The sequence below is a fragment of the Corvus kubaryi genome, unplaced genomic scaffold (genome assembly GCF_017639235.1).
Source record: "Corvus kubaryi isolate FWS band 111438036 unplaced genomic scaffold, C.kubaryi_AGA036_p1.0 127, whole genome shotgun sequence".
Lineage (NCBI taxonomy): Eukaryota > Metazoa > Chordata > Aves > Passeriformes > Corvidae > Corvus > Corvus kubaryi.
In genome coordinates, this window is record NW_024580662.1 from 112161 (window position 1) to 132116 (window position 19956).

The following is a 19956-nucleotide window of genomic DNA, read 5'->3' on the forward strand; positions in this document are numbered from 1 at the left end:
GTTTTCCCCACTGGCTCAGCTCTGACAGCAGCCCAGCGAGGTCAGCAGCCTCTCTCTGCTCCTGGCCGGGGTGATGCAGCACCAGGAACGCTGATTCCCTGTCGGTGGCACCAGTGGGAGCGCCGTGATGGGGACAAGGGTTGTGGGTTTGTCATTTTAGGGACATTCATAATCACTTCAACACCGTTTTTCCTTGCATGCAGAACATCTTCATTTTTCCTAAACAGGCCACCAGAAAGGCAGAACTCCATCAGGTCTGGATTTAGGCTGATGTTGCAACAGGGAAAAGGAGGCAATTTTTGGAAGGCTGAGGGAGCACCGAGCATCTCTGTGGCCTCTGCAAGAGGAAGGGCTGCTCGATTCACTCTGACAGCCCCTGCCCCGCGTTTTTGAGTTCAGCAGGACTCCTGCATCCCCTCCAGATGAGCTGTGGGGAATGGAGGTTGCAGCTGGAATGGTCACACTGGGCAGGAGAAGTTCAGCTTCCCCCTGCCCCGCCTGCCCAGGAATGCTCTGGGTTTGGGGAATCATTTAGGGAGGAAGAAAAGTAGGAAAGAAGAGGTAGAAACTCCCCCAGGCTGGTTTATCCTGCCCGCCCCCGGCAGCTGCTCTCCACGGCAGAGTCAGCCTCAGGAATAGTTGTTTGCTGCTGTCCCCGCTCCTCAGCGCGGTCCTGCCCTTTCCTTCCCCACGGTGGCAGTGCCCCCTGGCCCCAGCACCCGCACTGGCCCCAGGGCAGGGATGGGGCGGGAGGGGCAGGGCTGAAGGCTCGGATTTGGCCAGAATTTTGAGTCTGAGCAGGCACCAAATCACGCTCAGGGCTCTGGGCTCCGGCTGCCTCTTGTACGGCTGATAAGCTCAGATCCAGACAGGATTAATGGTGAATTACCGAGGTAATTCCTTTCCCTACATCAGGAACGACGGGGATTTTTTGTTTTTTAAATTACCTGCCACGCTCACGTTTTTACAAAACCATCCCTCAACGGGGCATGCAGCAATAAAAGCATTTTTCCTCCAAACTCCATGAATCCTCCTCTCTTCACCCAGCCCCAGCGTCAGCTGCAGGAGCACATTCCTCAGCTGCTGAGCCTTTTTATGGATGCACCACGGAAAACAGCTCGCAGGAGGTGACAGCTGAAGAGTGGGAACAAATTGATGGAAGAGATTCGGGGAAACTGAAGCGTGGGGAGATGCTGTGACGAGCCAGGGCCACCTGGCAGCCTGGCCACCATCACCAGGGCACACCCAGCCCTCTCCCGCCTTGGCCCAGGGCTCTGCTGCCACGGAACCAGCAGCTCCTCTCTGCCAATGGCCCACAGGGGAGGAATTTGGGCCAGGATCAGCCAAAGGGTCCAAATTGCACTTCATTCCTGCGTCCCTGCTGCTGAGGAGCCTTGGCACGGAAGAGGGACTGGTGTGGCCCCTTGCCAGGGGTCAACTGACCATGAAGTGTGAATCCCAGCTCAGCCCTGATCCATCTGCTACCTGCAGGGAGATTCCTCGTTCCCACCTCCCCCCTTCCTTCCAAAGCAGGTGTTTGGGAGGGTTGGGCACGCACTGGAGGCAGGTGCTCCTCAAGTAGGGGAAAAGTCACTGGGAAAAGCAGGAATATGGACGGGAGTTTCATCTCGTTGGTGCCAGCACAGCCCCGAACAGGGACGGGGGGGATCTTCCTGCTCCAAGGGAAGGACAAACAGGCAAAACTCCCTCAAAGAGTGAGAAACACCCAAAGAGTGGGAAAGCCATCCCCCAGCATTAAGACCTCCTTCCTGGAGAATGAACAGCTCGGGAGAACAGACAATGCCCAAGATCTGGTATCCACCTGCTCACAGCCCTTTTGGTGGCCTAAGGGGGTGTTCAAAGGGCTGCCTGTGTCCCCAGATGTCCCTCATGGCAGGTAAAGCCTCCAGTGGCCCAAAGGCCAGCCCATCATCCATGGGGTGAGGCACACTCCCATAGGGTGCTTAAATCCAGGACCAGCCCCAAACATTCCAGGCCTTTGCAGAGCCTGCTGGTACTTACTTTGCCAGCTTCTTAAAGCCAATGGCCCTCTTCTTGGTGGGTGTCCCATTGACTCCTTTCCAGACGTGGGTGTTCCAGGGGTCCGGCTAGGAGAGAGAAAAGCAGGGATCAGGTGGTGGGGAGTGCTCAGAGCTCAGAGAAATGCAGCATCCACGGCACTGAGAGTTAAATTCCTCCAGTCAGGAAGGGGAGGAAAAGCTGCCACTCCACTGCTTTCCCTCTCCCCTCTGATCCTCGGAGCCTCAAGGGGCTTTTTTTTTGGGCAATGGAACATGCCCAGGAAAATTGCAATCTAATAAAGCCTCCTGGCTTGTAACAGCATCTGGCCAACCGCTCTGTCACCTCTCGAGAGGAGCGTTAATAGGCCACAGGCAAAAAGAAAGCAACGCCAGAAGGGGAGAGGTGATGGAAACAGATCCTTCCCTCCACCCTGGCCACAGGTTTTTTTTCCCCTAAGAGGCCCTTGGGGAAGGGGAGGCAGCTGAAGCCAGGAGTGAGCACACAGAAGCTCATTCCGTGCCCTTGCAGGCTGCAATCAGGGCCAGGAAGCACCGGGGGGCCTGGTGGGTTGGTTACAGGAGTGAACAGACTGCTCCTGCTTTGTGATTATTCCTTAAGGGTTCTTGACTAAAGGTCACATTGTGTGGAAAGCACCGGAGCAGGGATGGCTGCATAACCAGGGAGGGTTTGCTCGGGGACTTCTCTTCCCGTGGGCTGGAGCATTAAATGCTCCAGCAGCAGCATTTGATCCCTGCTGGGCCTGCTGGGCAGGAGCTCCTGTCCCGCTGCCGAATCCCCAGGATGCAGGAGCCATCCCCTCAGTCCTGCAGCCTGGAAAGGCAGGGATACAGCCTGGAAAGGCAGGGATACAGGAGCCATCCCCTCAATCCTGCAGCCTGGAAAGGCAGGGATAGAGGCTGGAAAGGCAGGGATGCAGGAGCCAATCTCTCAATCCTGCAGGATGGAAAGGCAGGGATACAGGGATAGAGGCTGGAAAGGCAGGGATATAGGAGCCATCCCCTCAATCCTGCAGGCTGGAAAGGCAGGGATACAGGCTGGAAAGGCAGGGATCCAGGTGTTTTCCAGGCCATTCCCTCCCCCACCCATTAGGCACTTCCGAAGGGAAGGAGCTCCATGTGATTAAAAAGTTGGGAGCTCAGGGGTCCCACATTCCCAGGGAGGGGCAGAACCCCACTCTTACACCCTGTTAGGGTGAAACGTCAATCGGACTCGTCACGGAGTTGAGGGACAGCCTGGGAAGGAATCGGGTGGTGTCCCTCTCCTTCCTGCACCTCCCGAGCTCCCGCGCCCACCCCGCCCGTGGCCACAAGGCACGGGTGGAAGGCGAAGGCGGGGCCAGCACCTGGTACTCGAAGGAAGGCGTCAGGCGGTAGTTGAGCATCTCCTGGTGGAACACCGGGGTGATGCTGCCCGACATGGGCGGCACAATCCAGACCCAGTCGGCGGGACAGCCCCCCCGGCACCGGTACTCGTTCTCCATGTGCTTGATGAAGGACTCGGTGGCCGAGTGGTGATCCACGATGGTCACCTTGTCACTCTGTCGGGGCACAAGAGAGCAGAGCCAGCAGCTGTCAACGCACCCCAGAAGGCAAAAGCCAAAGTTTTACAGTTGGAGCTGTTTGTCCCAAATATTCCTCACTCCCATGGTCTTACAGGACCTTTGGGGATGATCCAAGGTGGCTGCTGACCCTGGTCTTCCCAAGGAGGCTCCTATGCTCCCCCCATTAATTGTCCCGGGCCGAGCAAAGATGGGATCAATGGGATGGAGCATCCTCTGCTCAGAACCTTGGGAAGCTCTTCCAATGGGGCAGCTCAGACCCAGCTCTGGGAAGGACTCCCACCCTCTGAGCTTGGCTTGCCAAGGACTGGTTTTGTTGCTCAGCCCTTAAGTGCAGGCTGGAGGAGGACCCAGGCTGATTCCTGCCTCATGGATGAGCCAGAAGGGCTGGGTTTTCCCTGTATCGGGATATTCCCTCTGGACCAGCAGAACTCAGGTGCTGGCAGAGTTGTTTTACAACCTCCAGGGCACGAAGATGATTAGATCTCACTGCAGCAGCCCACGTTAGGGAGGCCCAGTCGTCCTTGGGTGGATGTCTCCACGCCAGTCCCACCCACTCCCCGTGTCCCTCCAGCCCGGCCCAGACCAAGCAGCGTCCCGAGGAACCTGGAAGCTGTAGAGCACAGCGATGTTGATCTCCACCAGGGCCTGGTCCTTCCACAGCGATGAGGTTTTCCTCATGTCCAGGTTCATTTTCTTGGCCACTTGCTGTAACAACACACAGCAGGAGGGGAGGCATTTAATGGCCAAAACCCAACGATTGGAGATGTCTGCTTGGGCAGAGGAACCCAGAGGAGAGGCCCAGGCTGACACACGGCACCCACGGGGCAGGGAAGGGCTGATGTTGTGCCTTCCTCTGGGGAGAAATCCTGTCTTTCCCTCTCCATGGCAGGAGCACGGCCGTTCCCCCACCCCGAGCAGGGGCAGGTGGCCAAACGCTGCTGAGAAGGCCACCAGGAGCAGCTGGACACTCACACTGCTCCCACCCCGCTGGGTTTCAGGAGACTGGGGAGGGATGGAGCCCCTCTAAAGAATAACTCAGCATTCCTTGGAAGGTTTTGATGGATCCACATCCCCTGCATGGAGACCTTCCCATGGCTTGGCTTGGTCTCTCCCAGTGCGGGCAGTCCCTGAGCCGTGGGACCAGCTGGAGGTTCCCCAAGGGCAGGCTCAGGTGGTCCTTGAGGAGCCACCAAGCGTCTCAGCACCGTTTCATGTTTCAGCACTTGACCTCAACCGAGGCGCCTGCTGATCCCTAAGATTCCTTGGGAATCTCCACAGGGATCACATGGGCTGTGTGTCGGACACCTGCTGGCCCCATGGGACACAGAGGTTTTGCCAACCCTTGCCCACGTGGCTGCAGGAGAGGGGATATCCTGCGCTCTCCCACTCCAGGCAACGCCCTCCCAGTGTCCTGCCTGCTCCCCAGTGACTCCTCACCCTCCAGGAGCACCAGGAATTACCTCCAGGATGTTGTAGCGGGAGTTGTCGCAGTAGTCACGGACGCCAATCTCCGTGCCCATGTACCAGCCACTGAAGGGGCAGGCGGAGAACTCCAAGCCCCCGATCTCCAGGAGCATGTTGGAAACGGCTGGCAGCCCATACCACTTGAGGCCCAGGTCCTTAAACCACTCAAACCTGCCAGGAAAAACGTCAACCAGCCGGGAATTCCCTGCCCAATGCAGGCAGGGGGATGAGGGCGGTCACTTTGCCGCCAGGGTGAAGGACTTGAGCAGAACATTTCCATCAGTACCTCCCTTTGGGGCTGCTTATGAGGACAAAGTGACTACAGAGTGGTGTAAGGCCTGGGAGACAGCAAGGAAAGGGAAACTTTCCAAGAAAATCAATCTGGATATGAGGGAAAGCCCTGAGACGTGGACACAACTTCCTTCCCGGCCCTGCCAGCTTTCCTGGAGGGAGGACCTGGGAGAGGGTCTTGGGTGAAGCCCCCAAGCCACGGCAAAGGTGGAACCAGAGGAGCTCAGCCCTGCTGATCCCCTCGAGCAGTTTTGGGGCTGCCCCTGACTCACTTGGGGTGCCGGATGGGCACTTCCAACACGAGCTCCGGCGGGATTTCGAAGAGCTCCGGGTCGTTGCCGTTGGCCTGGAGGAGCAGGGGCAGGATATCGAAGCGCCCGTACGGCGCCTTCCAGCCCTGCTGGATGCAGATCTATGGGGAAAATAAAGGCAGGGTTGATGTCCCAGCAGCTCACCTGCTCTTCAGGCACTGTGGGCAGGGAATTGCACGCTCCTGGGCATGGATCTCAACAGGATTGGTTGACCAAAAACCTCCACCCAAGGGAGCTACAACAGGGAGTGGCCTGTCCCAGCCCACCCACAGCCAGGTCAGGGGGATTTGGGCTAAAAATGAGCCTGGAACAGAACCCCAGTAGGATCACGGCTTGTGTCTGTAACGGTGAAGGGGAAACGGGTGAGAAAAGCAGAAAAGTAACAAAACCCAGCCTTTATTCCCAGAAAAATACCTGAGGGTGACCCAAAGCCAACCTCACCCTGCGGCACCGCGCTGGCCAATCCCAACCTGCTTGACCCAGCCCCTCGTCCCTCTGCATTCCTGTGTGCCCCCAGCAGCCCCGGGAAGGGCAGGTTGGGTACCTCGGTCAGCTCTACGTTTGCGGGATCCCCCAGGATGGTGCCGTCGGGCTGTTTGTAGCCGGCGTAGCGGATCAGCTGCGCGTTCCAGATGCGGAAGTCGTGCTTGCTGTCCGTGCGCTGCGGGAAGATGGTGATGGCGGATCTGCAAGGGAAAGGCAGCGCTGGCGAATGCCAGGAGCAGCAGGAGTGGAGGAAAAGGTGCTGTCCCCACCTGCCACCACCTCTGGGTGTGGCCTGAGTGAGCCCCAAAGAGTTGTCACACTGGAGGACATCGCGGCTCCAGAATACGGGGTGTTGCCAGCTCCTGGCTGCTAACGGGTTTCAGCAGTCCGCAGTCTGCCTTGGATGCAGAATACAGGGAAAGGGGAAATGACGGGGAAATCTGCCCTCTGAGGTCCCACAGGGAGCAAGAAGAGAGAGACTTGGACCAGCAGGACTCCTTCAGCCCCGATCAGGTCCCTCTAACGCTTCCCAGGAATGGTGTTGGCTGTGTGGTGGCCCAGAGCCAACTCCAGCTGGCCCAGAGCTGGATTGTCACACACCCAGAGGCCCTCGGACACAAACCCTGGGACTCCCTGGTGGCTCACCTGAGGTTCCCCTTGTTGGTGGCGTACTTGATGTGGTTGCAGATGTAATTGAACATCCCATGGGCTGTGGTGCAGTCCCGGGCATCGAACACCTGAAACAGGGAAGCAGCCGTGGGGATCCTGCGGGATGTTCCAGCTCCCGGGGCAGAGCCAGGCAGAGGCAACACAGCACATGGAGAACTCCAGGCACCACCGTGGCTTCTCAGGGATCTAAAGCCCCATAATTATGTGTTCCCTGCCTTTGGAACATGTGGATATCAGATCCAGCTGCCCTTTTTGCTTTGGAGAGGTGACTCATCTGCTGCTCAGGCAAAATCCTCCTCGTTCCCGTGCTCCCAACCTGCTGCCGTGCCTGCCTTATCCCCCCACTGTTACGGACTCTGCCCGGCTTCTCCTGTAGATCAGCACTCAAAGCTGGAACAGGACAGCTCTGGGGGACAGGGAATCATGGAATTATGGAATGGGTTGGGTTGGAAGGGACTTTTAAAGAGGATCCCATTCCACACCCTGCCCATGGCAGGGACATCTTCCACTAGCCCAGCTTGCTCCAAGCCCTGTCCAACCTGGCCTCGGACACTTCCAGGGATCCAGGGGCAGCCACAAAAGCATGGGGAGATCAGGAAGGAGGATCACAGAAGGGGCTGTGCCCATTCCCTGTGTGGAGCAGCCACAGGAACTGCTCAGCAGCACTGGATTTGTTCCAGGTTATGGGAGGAGAGGACATCCCTGCACCAAGGGATTCCCTAGGGATCACGGATTCCAGCCCTGTTCTGCGTTTCCCTTGCCAAAAGGGCACTGAGCCAAACCCTCTCCTGCTGGATCTCAGTACCGAGGACAAATGTGTCCTGCTGCCTCTCGCCAGGCGGAGCAACAGGTTTGGAAGCAGCAGGGGAGATGGATTGGAGCAGGATCTGATTTTGGAAAATGTCCCCTGGGAGCACCAGCCTCCATTTCAGACACAGCCACCTCATCTCCACCCACCCCACAGATGCTTTTCCAGCTCCTGCCAACATCCCAAATCTGCCGAGGGGAGCCGTGCGTGCTGGACACCTGCCCCTGTACCTGTGCTGTGCTTCCCAGAGGTTGGAGAGCAGGATTTGCCTCTCCCAAACTCCAGCAAACCCTTTGGCAGGAATCTCCTGGATATTTCCAGTGGGATTGGTGCTCACCTGCAGCTTGGACCACTGGATCCTGCCCACGCACCGCGCCGCGTTTCTCCAGGCGTGCTTGGCCCCGTAGATCAGCTCCGTGTCCCGCAGCTGGTAGGTGTCAGTGGCCTCAATCTCCTTGGTCACCTCCTCCAGCCTCTCCATGTGGGCCTTGGAGCCGGATCTGTGCAGGTTGGGAGCAGAGGAGGTGGCGGGTCAGGCGGAGGGCAGGGAATGCTGCTGCTCTCCACCTGGAATTCCTTGTTCCTGCACACACAGGGCTTGTGCGGATGGTTATCCCAGCTTTGGGATAACAGGGGAGCGAGGAGCCGGGGCAGAGGGCAGCGACTTGCACAGAGACACAACAAACACCAGGAGTGAGACCCCACTGAAGAAGCAGCTGCTCAAGGAGCACCAGAGTGTCCCCGTGCTGTGACTCGCAGGTGTGGGAGACCAGATCATGGAATCATGGGACCATGGAATGACCTGGGTTGGAAAAGACCTTAGAGCTCATCCCATTCCACCCCCTGCCATGGGCAGGGACACCTCCCACTATCCCGGGGTGCTCCAAGTCCTGTCCAGCCTGGCCTTGGGACACTGCCAGGGATCCAGGGGCAGCCACAGCTGCTCTGGGCACCCTGTGCCAGGGCCTGCCCACCCTCCCAGGGAACAATTCCTTCCAATATCCCATCCATCCATGCCCTCTGGCAGTGGGAAGCCATTCCCTGTGTCCTGTCCCTCCATGCCTTGTCCCAAATCTCTCTCCATGTTTCTTGTCGATTCCTTCAGGCCCTGCAAGGCCCCAGTGAGGTCACCCCAAAGCTTCTCTTCTCCAGGTTGAACAATCCCAGCTCTCCCAGCCTTTCCTCCCAGCAGAGCTGCCCCATCCCTCTGATCATCCTGGTGCCTCCTCTGGACTCTCTCCCACAGCTCCAGGTCCTCCCTGTGCTGGGCCCCAGGGCTGGAGGCAGCTCTGCAGGCGACACGTGTGACATCTCGGCCCCTGCAGCAGCCTCAGGCCTCCAGCACCAGCACTCACCTCTTGATGGAGGAGTAGTACTGGTCAATGAAGTCCTTGGCCAGGAGCAGCACCTCCTCCTTGGTCCTGGTGTCCTCTGACTTGCGGACGTGGGGGCTGGGGGTCATCACGGAGCCCATGCAGATCTGCTCGGTGCACGCCGTGGCCTGAGGGGACAGGAGGGAACAGGAATGTTCTGGAGCCACCGCGGCGCCGGTGGTCACCTGAGCTGGGCTGGGGCAGCCAGCGATGGCCGACACAGGGGGGGGGTGTCTGACACACAGGGACATTCCCAGCTCCCTGGGGGTGCTGTGGGATGACAGCCAGGCCGGGTGCAGTCACCTCTTGCCCCCCCAATCCGGACAATCGGAGAGATGGGATTCACACCCCGGCTTGGCATGAAGTCAAATGCTTTTCCTTATTTATCCCAGACTGATTTCCCTCTCTCCCTGTTTATTGCACCAGAGGTTTGAAATTCCAACCCTCCTGGAGACAAGACTGAATTCCTCCACTTTTGCATTCCCGGGTAAACCCATCTCGGAGACGCCGCCATCCACTCAACGATGCTCAGGGAATTTTGGCCGGTCCTACCAGCTCTACTCACCATGGCAGTCTTGAGGTGCAGGGTGTCATGGAGCACGGAGCCCGTCTCCCAGTTCTTGATTTTCACGAACCGGGGGCATTTGGAAGGGCTCCCATTGAGGGTGTTCTTGGTCGGGGACTGGCGCCCGGATGGCGGCGGCTGGAAAAGAGGGAACACCCGGCACGAGGTCAGAACACACTGGCAAAATCCAGGAAAAGGTCACAGCAACACAGGACCTGTGCTTGAATTCCGGGGCTGGCACAGCCAGGCGAGGTGCATTATCCCGGTATTTGGCATTATTTGGGATCCCACAATGGAGCAGTGGAATTAAGAAGTGGTGTCTGGTTATGGGACGGCCAAATCTGTGGCGAATGAGTTGAAATCAGGGGTGGAAGTGACTTGGGAGGATGTTGTGTTCAAGTTTTGCTTTGATACCAACGCTGGAAGATGTAGGAATGAGGGTGGATAAATTATCCCAGCGGGGCTGCTGCTGAATCACGAGTAGTTGGATTTGTCCCTGACTCTCTGCCTTGGGATGGGCCCATCCAGCACTCCTGGAGTTCTGTGCCAGCACGGGGAAAGCCCCAGCCAGCACAGAGCTTGTGAGGAGAAGAACTGGTTACAGGTGCTTCTTTTTGCACATTTTCACAGATAAAATCGCAATTTTCTGCCGTGGCCCTTACTCACCCCAAGCACTCAAAGCTTAAGGAGCCACCGGTGCCTGCCAGTGGGGACAGGGAAGGCTGTGGTGCCTCTGGGAAGCAGAGATCTCTCTCCTAGGAATCAGATCTCACCCAGGGATGGAATTCCATCGCTGGCACCACGGCGTTGTCGCTGCAGCTCTCCAGGGGACGCCTGAGAGCGTCCTGGCCAAACCTGCTTGTGCTTGGCACCTCTTCAAGGCTCTGCCCAGACTGGATCTGCTGTCCCTTCCTACACGAATCCTGGGGCTGGTGTCCCTTTTGAATTAATCTGCGAGGTTTTCTTGAAGCTTCCTTGAAGCTGGCACTGCCTTCAGCAGCATCACTCTCCTTTTTGGGGTCCTGGGCTCACGTCACAGACTGGCAGCAGCAGCACAAATTCAGCCTGAAGGACCAGGCAAAGAACCAACCCAGGGTAGGAGAAGCTCCTGGTTCAGCAGGGAGAGCAGCAGGAGCCACAGGGATGACAGAGCAGCTGAGGCTCCAGATCTGACTCGTTCCCACTTTCCCAGAGGATTGCTCTGCTTTTCCAAGCACGGGGAATGTCTGGCTGATTCCACAGCCTGGGCTGAGCAGACACCTCGGCATTGCCCTGCTGCCACTACTGGCCAGACTTTTTGTTCAGTTCTTGTTTTTTACCATAATCTCCTGACATTTTTTCGCCGGAAAACAGGGATTTCAGGCAGCCTGAGGCTCACAGTGTAATGCCACGCTCTGAAAACATATTCTGGGAGCAAGGGACAGAGGCTGCAGGGGAAGGCAGGGATTTACAGCCTGACCCCTCAGCAGGACCTTCCTTAGCCCTGGCAGTTCCCAAAAGCTGCTCCCTGCCCCTCAGGCTGTGCTGCCATGGGGCTCCGACATTCCTCATGTCACAAATCCCATGATTTTCCCAAGGAGTGTGTCCAAGTCCATGCCCTGAAGCCAAAAGAGCACAAACCACATCTCAGCCTCCCCTTTCCTCGCTGCAGAAACCAAATATAAAACCTCATTTAGAGCTCAAACCCAGCAGTAAATAAAAAGCCTCCTCAATGTAGTCCTGGAAAAACATTATTTTTAAGCTCATTTTTTTTCCATTTCGAGCAATCTAACCTGACTGAAGGCAGTGGCAGTTCCTGGTCTTTTTTTCCCCCTGCTTGTTTTACTCTTCCAAGAGAATTAAATCATTCTTTAGTCACCACCAGCATCCTGTGCTCCCTGACCCACCCTGAGGACCAAAGGGCACAATCTGCCACCTTCCCTGTGAGCCCGATTGCTCAGAGCAGCTCTCTGAGACGGGCAAAACGTGCTGAGAACAGCTCAGAGATGCAACCAGAACCAATCCTCACCCGCAGCTCCACCTGCCAGACAGAAACCAGGAACACCAGGCGGGAAGTGTTGATTGTGTCCAGCACTTTTTAATCGGAGTTCTGACCTCCTGACAGGGTGTGCTGCTAAAATACTTCTTGCTGGAGCAGGTATGGCCCAAAAACGTGCTGGGAATGCGGATGGAGCAGTGTCCCCATCCTCGGAGCAAGCGGGGAGACACTGCCTGCTGAACGTCTGCCTGCAGATGCTCTGCCTCAAACCCCCTCAAAGCTGCTCCCTTTCCCTTTTGTCTTCTCCCTGCAGGAGCAGGGCAAGCTGGAATCTTGGCATCACAGGGTCCTTAAGGTTGGGAAAGATCTCGAAGACGGTTGATTCCAACCTTGGAGGGAGCACCAAGCTGTCAGCCAGAGAGAGCACTGAGTGACATTCCTTGGACACTTCCAGGGATGAACGGGACCTCATTAATCTGCTCCAGTGCCCGACAACCCTTGCTGGGAGAGGGCCACGGAGCAGAGGGATGCTGAATCCTGGGATGCCAGCCAGGCTGGAGCAGAGGTGTCAGGTCTGACAACTCCATCCCGGAGCAGCTGTGGAGAGAGAGAACCCAGAGGAGGCTGGGAAGAAGCTCTGTGTGTGAGTCTCTGTGTGTGTGTGTGCGCGCCTTCCCTGCACGCCGAAACCGAAGCCAAATATTCCCCGTCGCTGTGCCAGGGAGGCTGTGCGAGATCCTTTCATGTTTTAATTAGGCAGCTGCGATATCGGTGACTCAGGAGCGGGACAAACCGGGCGACAACTGCGGCAGCCGGGGCGCACACGCGTTATGCAAACAGCATCTACCGGGAGCGGAGCGCCGGCGCTTTGCGGCTCCGGAGCTCTCTGCTCCTGCAGGGGAACGCGCCCCACGGCCCTGGGGGCTCCGTGGGGACGGAACGACAGCGGACACCTCCCGCTCGGGGCTCTACAGGTCCTCACCCTGCCTCCACCCGCTCGGCTGAGCCGCATCGGCTGCGGGAGGGCAGCGGCAGCGGCAGCAGCCGGGTCGTGGATTTATTTCCATGCTGACATTTTCCTTCCAGGCTGCATCAACTGCGCTCGGCTGAGAGTGTGGCCTTTAGACAGCTGCAAATCACCCTCGCAAGCTGCTCCGAGTCGCTTCCCGCGAGAGCTACGCGGGCGCAAAGCTCCCGGTTGCCCTCGAGCTGCTCACAAATCAGTCCCCGAGGACTCCAGCAGGACCTGGTGCAGCCGCGGCATCTTCAGGTTTAGGGCCAGGGGGATCGGGCTCCTGGGAAAGCAGCGAAAAACGCGGTGTGGCTTCGTAAAAAACAACAGAGGGATGGGGATCGATGCCTAGCGGGGCTTTCAGCACCTCATTACGAGCCTCAGTGAGCATTCAGCACCTGGCCAAGTGAATCCACCCAATCCTGCTCTAAAAAAGCAAGGAAAATTCCCACTTGGCTTGACTTTCCCCCGTGTTAATAGTATTTATTGCTGCTTGAAAGAAGTTCAGCAGCCTTGACTGCACACAGCCCCGGGGAACGGCTGGGGGAAAAGCCACGCCGCTTCCAGAAGAGCAGGCGTAAGGATTCGGGGATAAGAAGGATAAAAAGAAAGCTGCGCATCCAGTGGGGAAAAAAAAAATAATAAAGAGTTTAATAGCAGCTTAAGACTGGCGGTTTTGGCAGCCCCAACACAGAGAGAAATTAAGCTCTGCACACAGAAGGTTATAAAGTGCTTATGGCAGCAGACACGGACACGCACGGGGCTTAGCGAAGGAGGCAGGGAGACGGAGCCTTTCCAGAACGGGGGCAAAGGGGGAGGAGCCCGGACCTGTCCCTGGGCTCGGGATTCCTGCCACACCGCATTATCCATGTGCTGGGACGTGGGGCTGCCCAGGGACATCCCTCCAGTGGCTGCTGCGGCCCGGGGGTGCTGCCACTCGTGTGGGGTGATGCCCACCCTGAGGCTGGCTGTGCTGCTGGGACACCTGAGGGCCACGGTCCTGAGTTGAGGGCGGGGTGGAAATGGATCCCAGCTGCACCTCAGCACTCGGCCAGGCTGGTCAGAGCCCTGCAGCGTGGGCAGGAGCATCCCAGTGCCCTGAGTGGGCATCAGCACCAGCTCAGAGGGTCTCATGTCCACCCCCCCCATGGGTGTCTGACACTGGGAGGCTGCAAAAGTGCATGGGAACATCATTCCATGCAGAATTCCAAGAAAAATGCATCCAGCTCTGGGTCCCAGCACAGGAAGCACCTGGAGCTGCTGGAGGAATCCAGAGGAGGCCACAGAGCTGCTCCAAGGGCTGGAGCCCCTCTGCTCTGGAGCCAGGCTGGGAGAGCTGGGGGTGCTCACCTGGAGAGGAGAAGGCTCCAGGGAAACCTTGGAGCCCCTTCCAGGGCCTAAAGGGGCTCCAGGAGAGCTGGAGAGGGACTGGGGACAAGGCATGGAGGGACAGGACCCAGGGAATGGCTTCCCACTGCCAGAGGGCAGGGCTGGATGGGATATTGGGAAGGAATTGTTCCCTGGGAGGGTGGGGAGGCCCTGGCACAGGGTGCCCAGAGCAGCTGTGGCTGCCCCTGGATCCCTGGCAGTGCCCAAGGCCAGGCTGGACATTGGGGCTTGGAGCAGCCTGGGACAGTGGGAGGTGTCCCTGCCCATGGCAGGGGGTGGGATGGGATGATCCCAGTCCGTTCCCCGTGTCCTGCCCTGGATAATCCCATCAGGGAGACCCTTTTGCCCGAGCACTGGCAGAGCTCACGCACGTCATGTTTTCCCCGAGGTGATCTCAGTGGCCTGGCAGGGTCTGCCTGACGTCTCTGGCTGTGCTACAGACGTGGAGTTAATCTCCCTTTGGCAAGGGAGCCTGAGAATTGATGGCCGTGGAGTGTGAGGAGATGAAAAGGCTCCGTGGAACGCGTTCTCTGAAGTGCTCTATTCAATTACCATCAGATGAATCCAAACACCTTTCATGATGCAGCTTGGCCTGGTGCCACCAAAAGGGATCACATTCCCCAGGGAGGCTTCAGCGTCCTGGTCCCTGGCTGGGCTCCCATCCCACGTCAGCCCTTGGATGAAGAGCATCATTCTCCAGTGACCTCCATTCCCTGCCTGAACCTTGTGGGCTTCAGCTCCTGGCCCAAAGGGGCTCTGGGATCTGTCACCTCCAGCTTTTGGGATCAACCACACATTGTCCCCACAGGGTCTTTGTACTTTGAGAACCCACCGGGATGGGTCACACTCCCACAAACGCTGGGAATTTTGGTTTTCCCACCCAAAGCAGCCCCAGCCATGGCCTCTTACCTGCTCTGCTTCGGAGTAGGGGTTGTTCAGGACCACGGGGACGGTGCTCTTCCCCCACAGGTCCCCCAGGACACGCTCGTTCTCCATCCGTGCCGGCACAGCTTTCTGGGGGTTGTTCTCCCCTTCCCTGAAACTGAAGGGTTAAAAATCATTTGGGTCGCTGGGTGCTGGGACCACGGGCACAGGTCCTGCTCCCGCTGCTTCCCACAGGAGCGAAAACTTGGCCACTGCCCCGCGGGAAGGAAGGAAAGGCTGAGCCCTGGCCAAGGCGATGAATCAGCGAGGTGAGGACAACCCAAACACAATGGAAGTTCCACCTCGGAGCAGCAGGAGAACCCTGTGCCCACACTGGCTCCACAACAGAGCCTCTGCACCCCAAAACCCGAGCTGGAACCCCGGGAAAACAGGAGCTGGGGAAAGGAGGCTGGAAAAGCTCGTGGCAGAAGGAGCCTGCAGAGCAGCTCGGTGTTTATGAGCAGGGAAGAGGGAGAAAAAAGCCCCAGAACAAACAGGAGGCTCCCAGGAGCTCTCTCTCCTCTCCCTGACCTTTCCAGATGCTGTGAGTGGAAGTGATTTCAGTCGAGCAAACGGATGGATTGCCCCTGGAATTGCTGGGGATGCGGGGAAGGCTGGGAACCAAGGGCATCCCACCCAGCGCCAGCTGCCCCGGCCCACGCGGTGCCACCGGAGTAACCCGGGTGTAACTCGGGTGTAACTCCGGTGTAACTCGGGTGTAACTCACTGCGCCATGCACGACTCGGGGTGTGGGAGAGGCTCTGAAACACCACCTGAGCAGCTGCTGAAAAACCTCTGCCATGTGAGCCCTCGCCAAGGAGAGAAAACAAGCGGGGCTTAGGGACGTGGCATTCAGGCGAGGCAGGAGGTGGCACCACAGAGGCCACGGAGGGAAGGGGCTCCCTGGGCCGGGCTGAGCAGGGGCACGGGATGCCAGGATGGGCACAGGCACTGAAGAAATGCCCTCTGGAATTGCTTTGCTCCTGCTGTCAGCCCTTAAAAGCCTTTCCAGATGCCCCTGGATTCCGTAATGAGGCTTCTCATTAATGGTGGCAGGGTTTGGGTGCTCACCAAAGCGGGACGCTTGCACCCAGGGCATGAATCTCGCCAGCAGGATGCTCCTGGTTCCATTTCAGGGAGACAAATAAATACAAATAAATTCAGTTTCACAGTCCTTGAAGCCCTTTGGCTTAAGGAAAAGACTTCATTTAAAGAGCGTCTCCCTGTGCTTTGAGTTTTCTGTCATTTTCTGCTTTTACAGAGCCATGCTCAGCTGCCAAAATATTTCCCTGGGCTCTGGCCACCTTCCAAACACTGGAAAGTGGCCACCTTGGTGCAAGGGAGGAGGCACAGGTGCCCTGGGGCCGTTTTCCCTGGGATTTCTGTGCCCGTCCAGGCCAGGAAAGCTGCTCCTGGGTGACCTGGCTCCTGGGAGGATGTGAAAGGGTTTCAATCAGATAAAACACAAGAAACCCCACCAGCAGCACCTGAAAGGGTTTCAATCAGATAAAACACAAGAAACCCCACCCGCAGCACCGCGGCCCAAGGCAGCAGATCCCAATCTCTGCTGCGGTGGTGGTGATCCACAGAGATCCCAGAATCCACACGGATCCCAGGGACTGCCAGGAGCCACGCAACCCCACTGTGCCCAGTCCAAAGGGCAAGCCCAGGCTCTCTTGCCCAGTCCCTCCATCCCAGTAATCCCCAGCAGCCAGGCGGAGGAGAATTAGCAGGATGAAAACGCAGCCAGCCTGGCTGTCCCCTCCGAGCGAGGCCCAGCTGTTAAATCTCCCGGAGAACTCTCATTTCCACGGCTGCACATCCCTGCCCTCCTGCCCTGATCCCCACCGTGCCGGCGGACGCGGGGCCAGGTCAGCACAGGGACACCGAGCGCACCAAGTCACCTCCAGCGGCTGACGAGCCCCAGCTGCTGCTCCTCACAAGGGGCCCAAAATCCAGACAGAAGCGCTAAATCCATGAGGGAGAAATCCCTTGGCTCTCCCGGAACCTGGGGCTTAGCAGAGGGAAGTGGAGAACCACGAAGCCTCTCCAGGGGCACGGGCTTTGCCTCTGCGCGCACAGGAGAAGCTGGGGATCAGCCAGAGGTCCCACAGGCAGCTCCAGAAGGATGCTGGTGCCTGGCACGACCTGCTGCTCCCAGGGAGGTGTCTGCAGGGCCACTGCCAGCACGAGGGAAGCTGGGACCGGGATCCATCCATCAGCAGCAGCAGCTGGAGGGGCTGGAATGTGGGATCTCATTGTGTGCACAGCAGCAAAGCCGTAGATGTTGGCAGCTGGAGAAATCCCAGATGTTGAATTAAGCTGGGTGCTAATTTGGGTGGGTTGGGATTTACAAGTTCTGCTGGAGCAGGGATTGCTCCCCTTCCCCAGCCTCGAGCACCACCTGACAGCGAGGTGCCCCATCCCAAGGGACTGGGACATCCAGGTGGGAATTACCTGGATGCTCCATGTCCCCTCGCGTGTCTGCAGGTGTGGCAGGAGCGGGATTCCTGCTGCTGGTCCTGATGGATTTCCGGCTGCGTGAGCACGGCAGTGAGGGGCTGATCCTGCTGGGAAAGCTGAAAAAGCTCTGCTGGAAAAGCACAGCCAAGCGTGGCTGTGACAAAGCCATCAGAGTGACCTGCGGGCCGAGGGGGGTTCTGCTGCTGTGCCTGGCCAGGGGCTGCCCCGAGCCAGCGCAGACCTCCCCCGGATGAGGCTGCCCGGAAGGATCCGGCTCTGTCCTTTCGGAGAGAGGCAGGGAGAGAAAAGCCCATTGAGAGCAGCCAGAGCCTCACCCCAGCCCCGGCACAGATGGGGGAGTAAAAATAAAACCCATCAATTGCTTCATTTTACAAATATTTCCTGCCCCTTGCTTGTGAGGGCCTTGTTTGCAAGCTGGGACAGCGACAGGGTTTTTTGGGATGAGTTGTTTTCCTCTCCTGACGCGGCTGCTCCGAGCCCCCTGAGGCACAGGGTGACCTGGCACGTGTCACTCACACTCGAGGAGGCTGAGGGGACAGCCACCACGCCGTGTCCGAGCTCACACCCTGGATAGGGTTTCCAAAAGGGTTTTATCCACAGGAGAACCCAAAGAGCCGTTCCGGTGGGCACTGGGGAGGGCACAGCTCCCTCGAGGGAGCCCCGGTTGGATCTGCCCTGGGAGCTTTCCAGGGAGAGAGGAGCTGGCTCCTCTTCTTTGGAGAAATCCTGGCCAGGCTGGATGGGGCTTGGAGCACCCTGGGATAGTGGAAGGTGTCCCTGCCCATGGCAGGGGTGGAATGGGATGGGCTTCAAGGTCTTTTCCATCCCAAACCATTCCATGAGATTTTTAATATCCCCACTTCGATGTCTTTGAGGAACTGGAAGCAGCTCTGACGATGTGTCCTTGGAGGCAACCGAGTGGCTGAACCCTCCCAAAAGCCGCATCCAGGATCCAGGTATCCCTCTCTGACCACTCCCAGATCCATTAAATCCTGTTAGCCAGATCTCTTGGATCCAGAGAGATCCAAACCCCAGTCTGAGGGGCTTTTTTTCTGTTCTGAAAGCCAAATTGGATGCTTTAAAAAGGAAAGAGGAATCCTGCCCTCCCCCTCCGGTGCCGGGCAGAGCCTGGGATGCTGCTCCCCTTGGAAAGAGCATCTGGCTGTTTGGAGAAATGAGAGGCACCACTGTTTTCTTTTGACTAATTTGATGATGTTGCAGTGCTCCGAGTGATGGAGCAGAAGGGAAGTTGCTGAGACAGCCCTTTCAGAAATTTCTCCAAAGCTTTTCCGAAAAGAAATTAAAGGGGAAAAAAATAAAAAAATAAAAAAAAAAATTAAAAAAAGAGCAAAAGGGAAGTTTGTCAGTTTGTCACCCAGATCCTTTGGATCTGGGCACAAGGATCTCTCTGATTTCCCAGGCAGGGAGCAGAGATAGCCCTGGCTGCTGCCATCCCAGCTGGGATGGGTGATAAGGATGGCAGTGCCCACACACACCTCCGGTGACGCTCCGGTGACGCCGATAACATCACCCTGCGCTGTGCCCAGGGATGGGCTCCTTCCTTCCCGGCCCTACTCCTGAAAATCCTGAGCTTGGGGCTGCGTGGGAAGCTCGCACCTCAGGCGAGAAATTCCTTCTTCCTGCCTCATTCCCTGATTTCTCCTGGGGAATGGCTGCGCTTGCAGCGCTCCTCCTTCCAGTGCTTGGGGCCGGGATAAGCGGCTCTGGCCTCACCTTTTTTTTCCCCATGGGAAACCCCATTCCTCAGGGCGTGGCATCCTCAGAAGGGAAAATTCCTTTCCTGGGGCAGTTGGAAAACGCGCTGGACGGTTAAGCATGGTCTGGACACCAGCAGAGGGAGAGGGATGGGGCAGGAGAAGGGATTCACAGGGCGCAGGGGATGGAGCAGAGCTCGGGAAGGAAGCGGGAGTTTGGAAGAAGGAATACCTCCAAACGCTGGGATGCACTCCCTGGAGAGGCAGCAGGGACGGGGTGCCCAGGGTGGGAACTGCAGGGCGATCCAAGCAAGGGGAAATGGGAGAGGGGATGTGGGACAGCGCGGAAGGAGGAGGACAAAATCCTCGGGAAGAACCTGTGGAATGATCTGGAGAAGATCCTGTGGCCTCAGAAAGTCGGGACATGGCTGGGATGTGCCCAGTGCTGGGATCAGGGCCTAATGAGCCTCAGGGAGTCTGTGAAAAATGAGGCTGGAGAGTGCCTTTGAGGGGGCACTGACAGATCCGACCTGGGAACAGATCCAAGCATTCCCAAATCCCACCAGCACGGCTCAGAACTGCGCCAGCATCGAGCTGTGACCGCCGCTCCTGTCCCTTCCCAAACATTCCCGAGGGGCTCCTGGCGGATTCCGGCCTCTCCGGAGGGAGAGCACAGCTCAGGTGTGCTGGGAGTCCCACTGGGATCTCCTGCGGGATCACCCCGGGGCCGGGGGATCACACACAAGGAGAAGGGGCTGTCCCACCCCACGGGATGCAGGAGCAGCAGGGAGGGCTGAGCGGGTGAAGGGTGCTTTGGGGACTGGTCTGACGTATTTGGGGGGAATATGGGATATATTTGGGGGGAATATGGGATTTATTGGGG

The 19956-nt window shown here is 57.8% G+C and overlaps 1 protein-coding gene across 4 annotated transcripts in view; it reads right to left on the reverse strand.

The window, feature by feature from the left end:
- Positions 1–19956, reverse strand: part of NOS1 (nitric oxide synthase 1) — a 76131-nt gene that overhangs the window by 19161 nt on the left and 37014 nt on the right. For 3 of the 4 annotated variants that reach the window (XM_042022933.1, XM_042022941.1, XM_042022947.1), the window contains exons 3-13: positions 14860–14992; positions 9572–9709; positions 8989–9134; positions 7971–8133; positions 6802–6893; positions 6215–6356; positions 5632–5771; positions 5065–5239; positions 4208–4309; positions 3386–3580; positions 2023–2108 (exon numbers count right to left, since the gene is read on the reverse strand). In XM_042022933.1, the coding sequence (XP_041878867.1) occupies positions 2023–2108; positions 3386–3580; positions 4208–4309; positions 5065–5239; positions 5632–5771; positions 6215–6356; positions 6802–6893; positions 7971–8133; positions 8989–9134; positions 9572–9709; positions 14860–14992 (1512 nt within the window). The remainder of the gene's footprint in view (positions 1–2022; positions 2109–3385; positions 3581–4207; positions 4310–5064; positions 5240–5631; positions 5772–6214; positions 6357–6801; positions 6894–7970; positions 8134–8988; positions 9135–9571; positions 9710–14859; positions 14993–19956) is intronic. The other variant, XM_042022954.1, reaches the window with a different exon arrangement.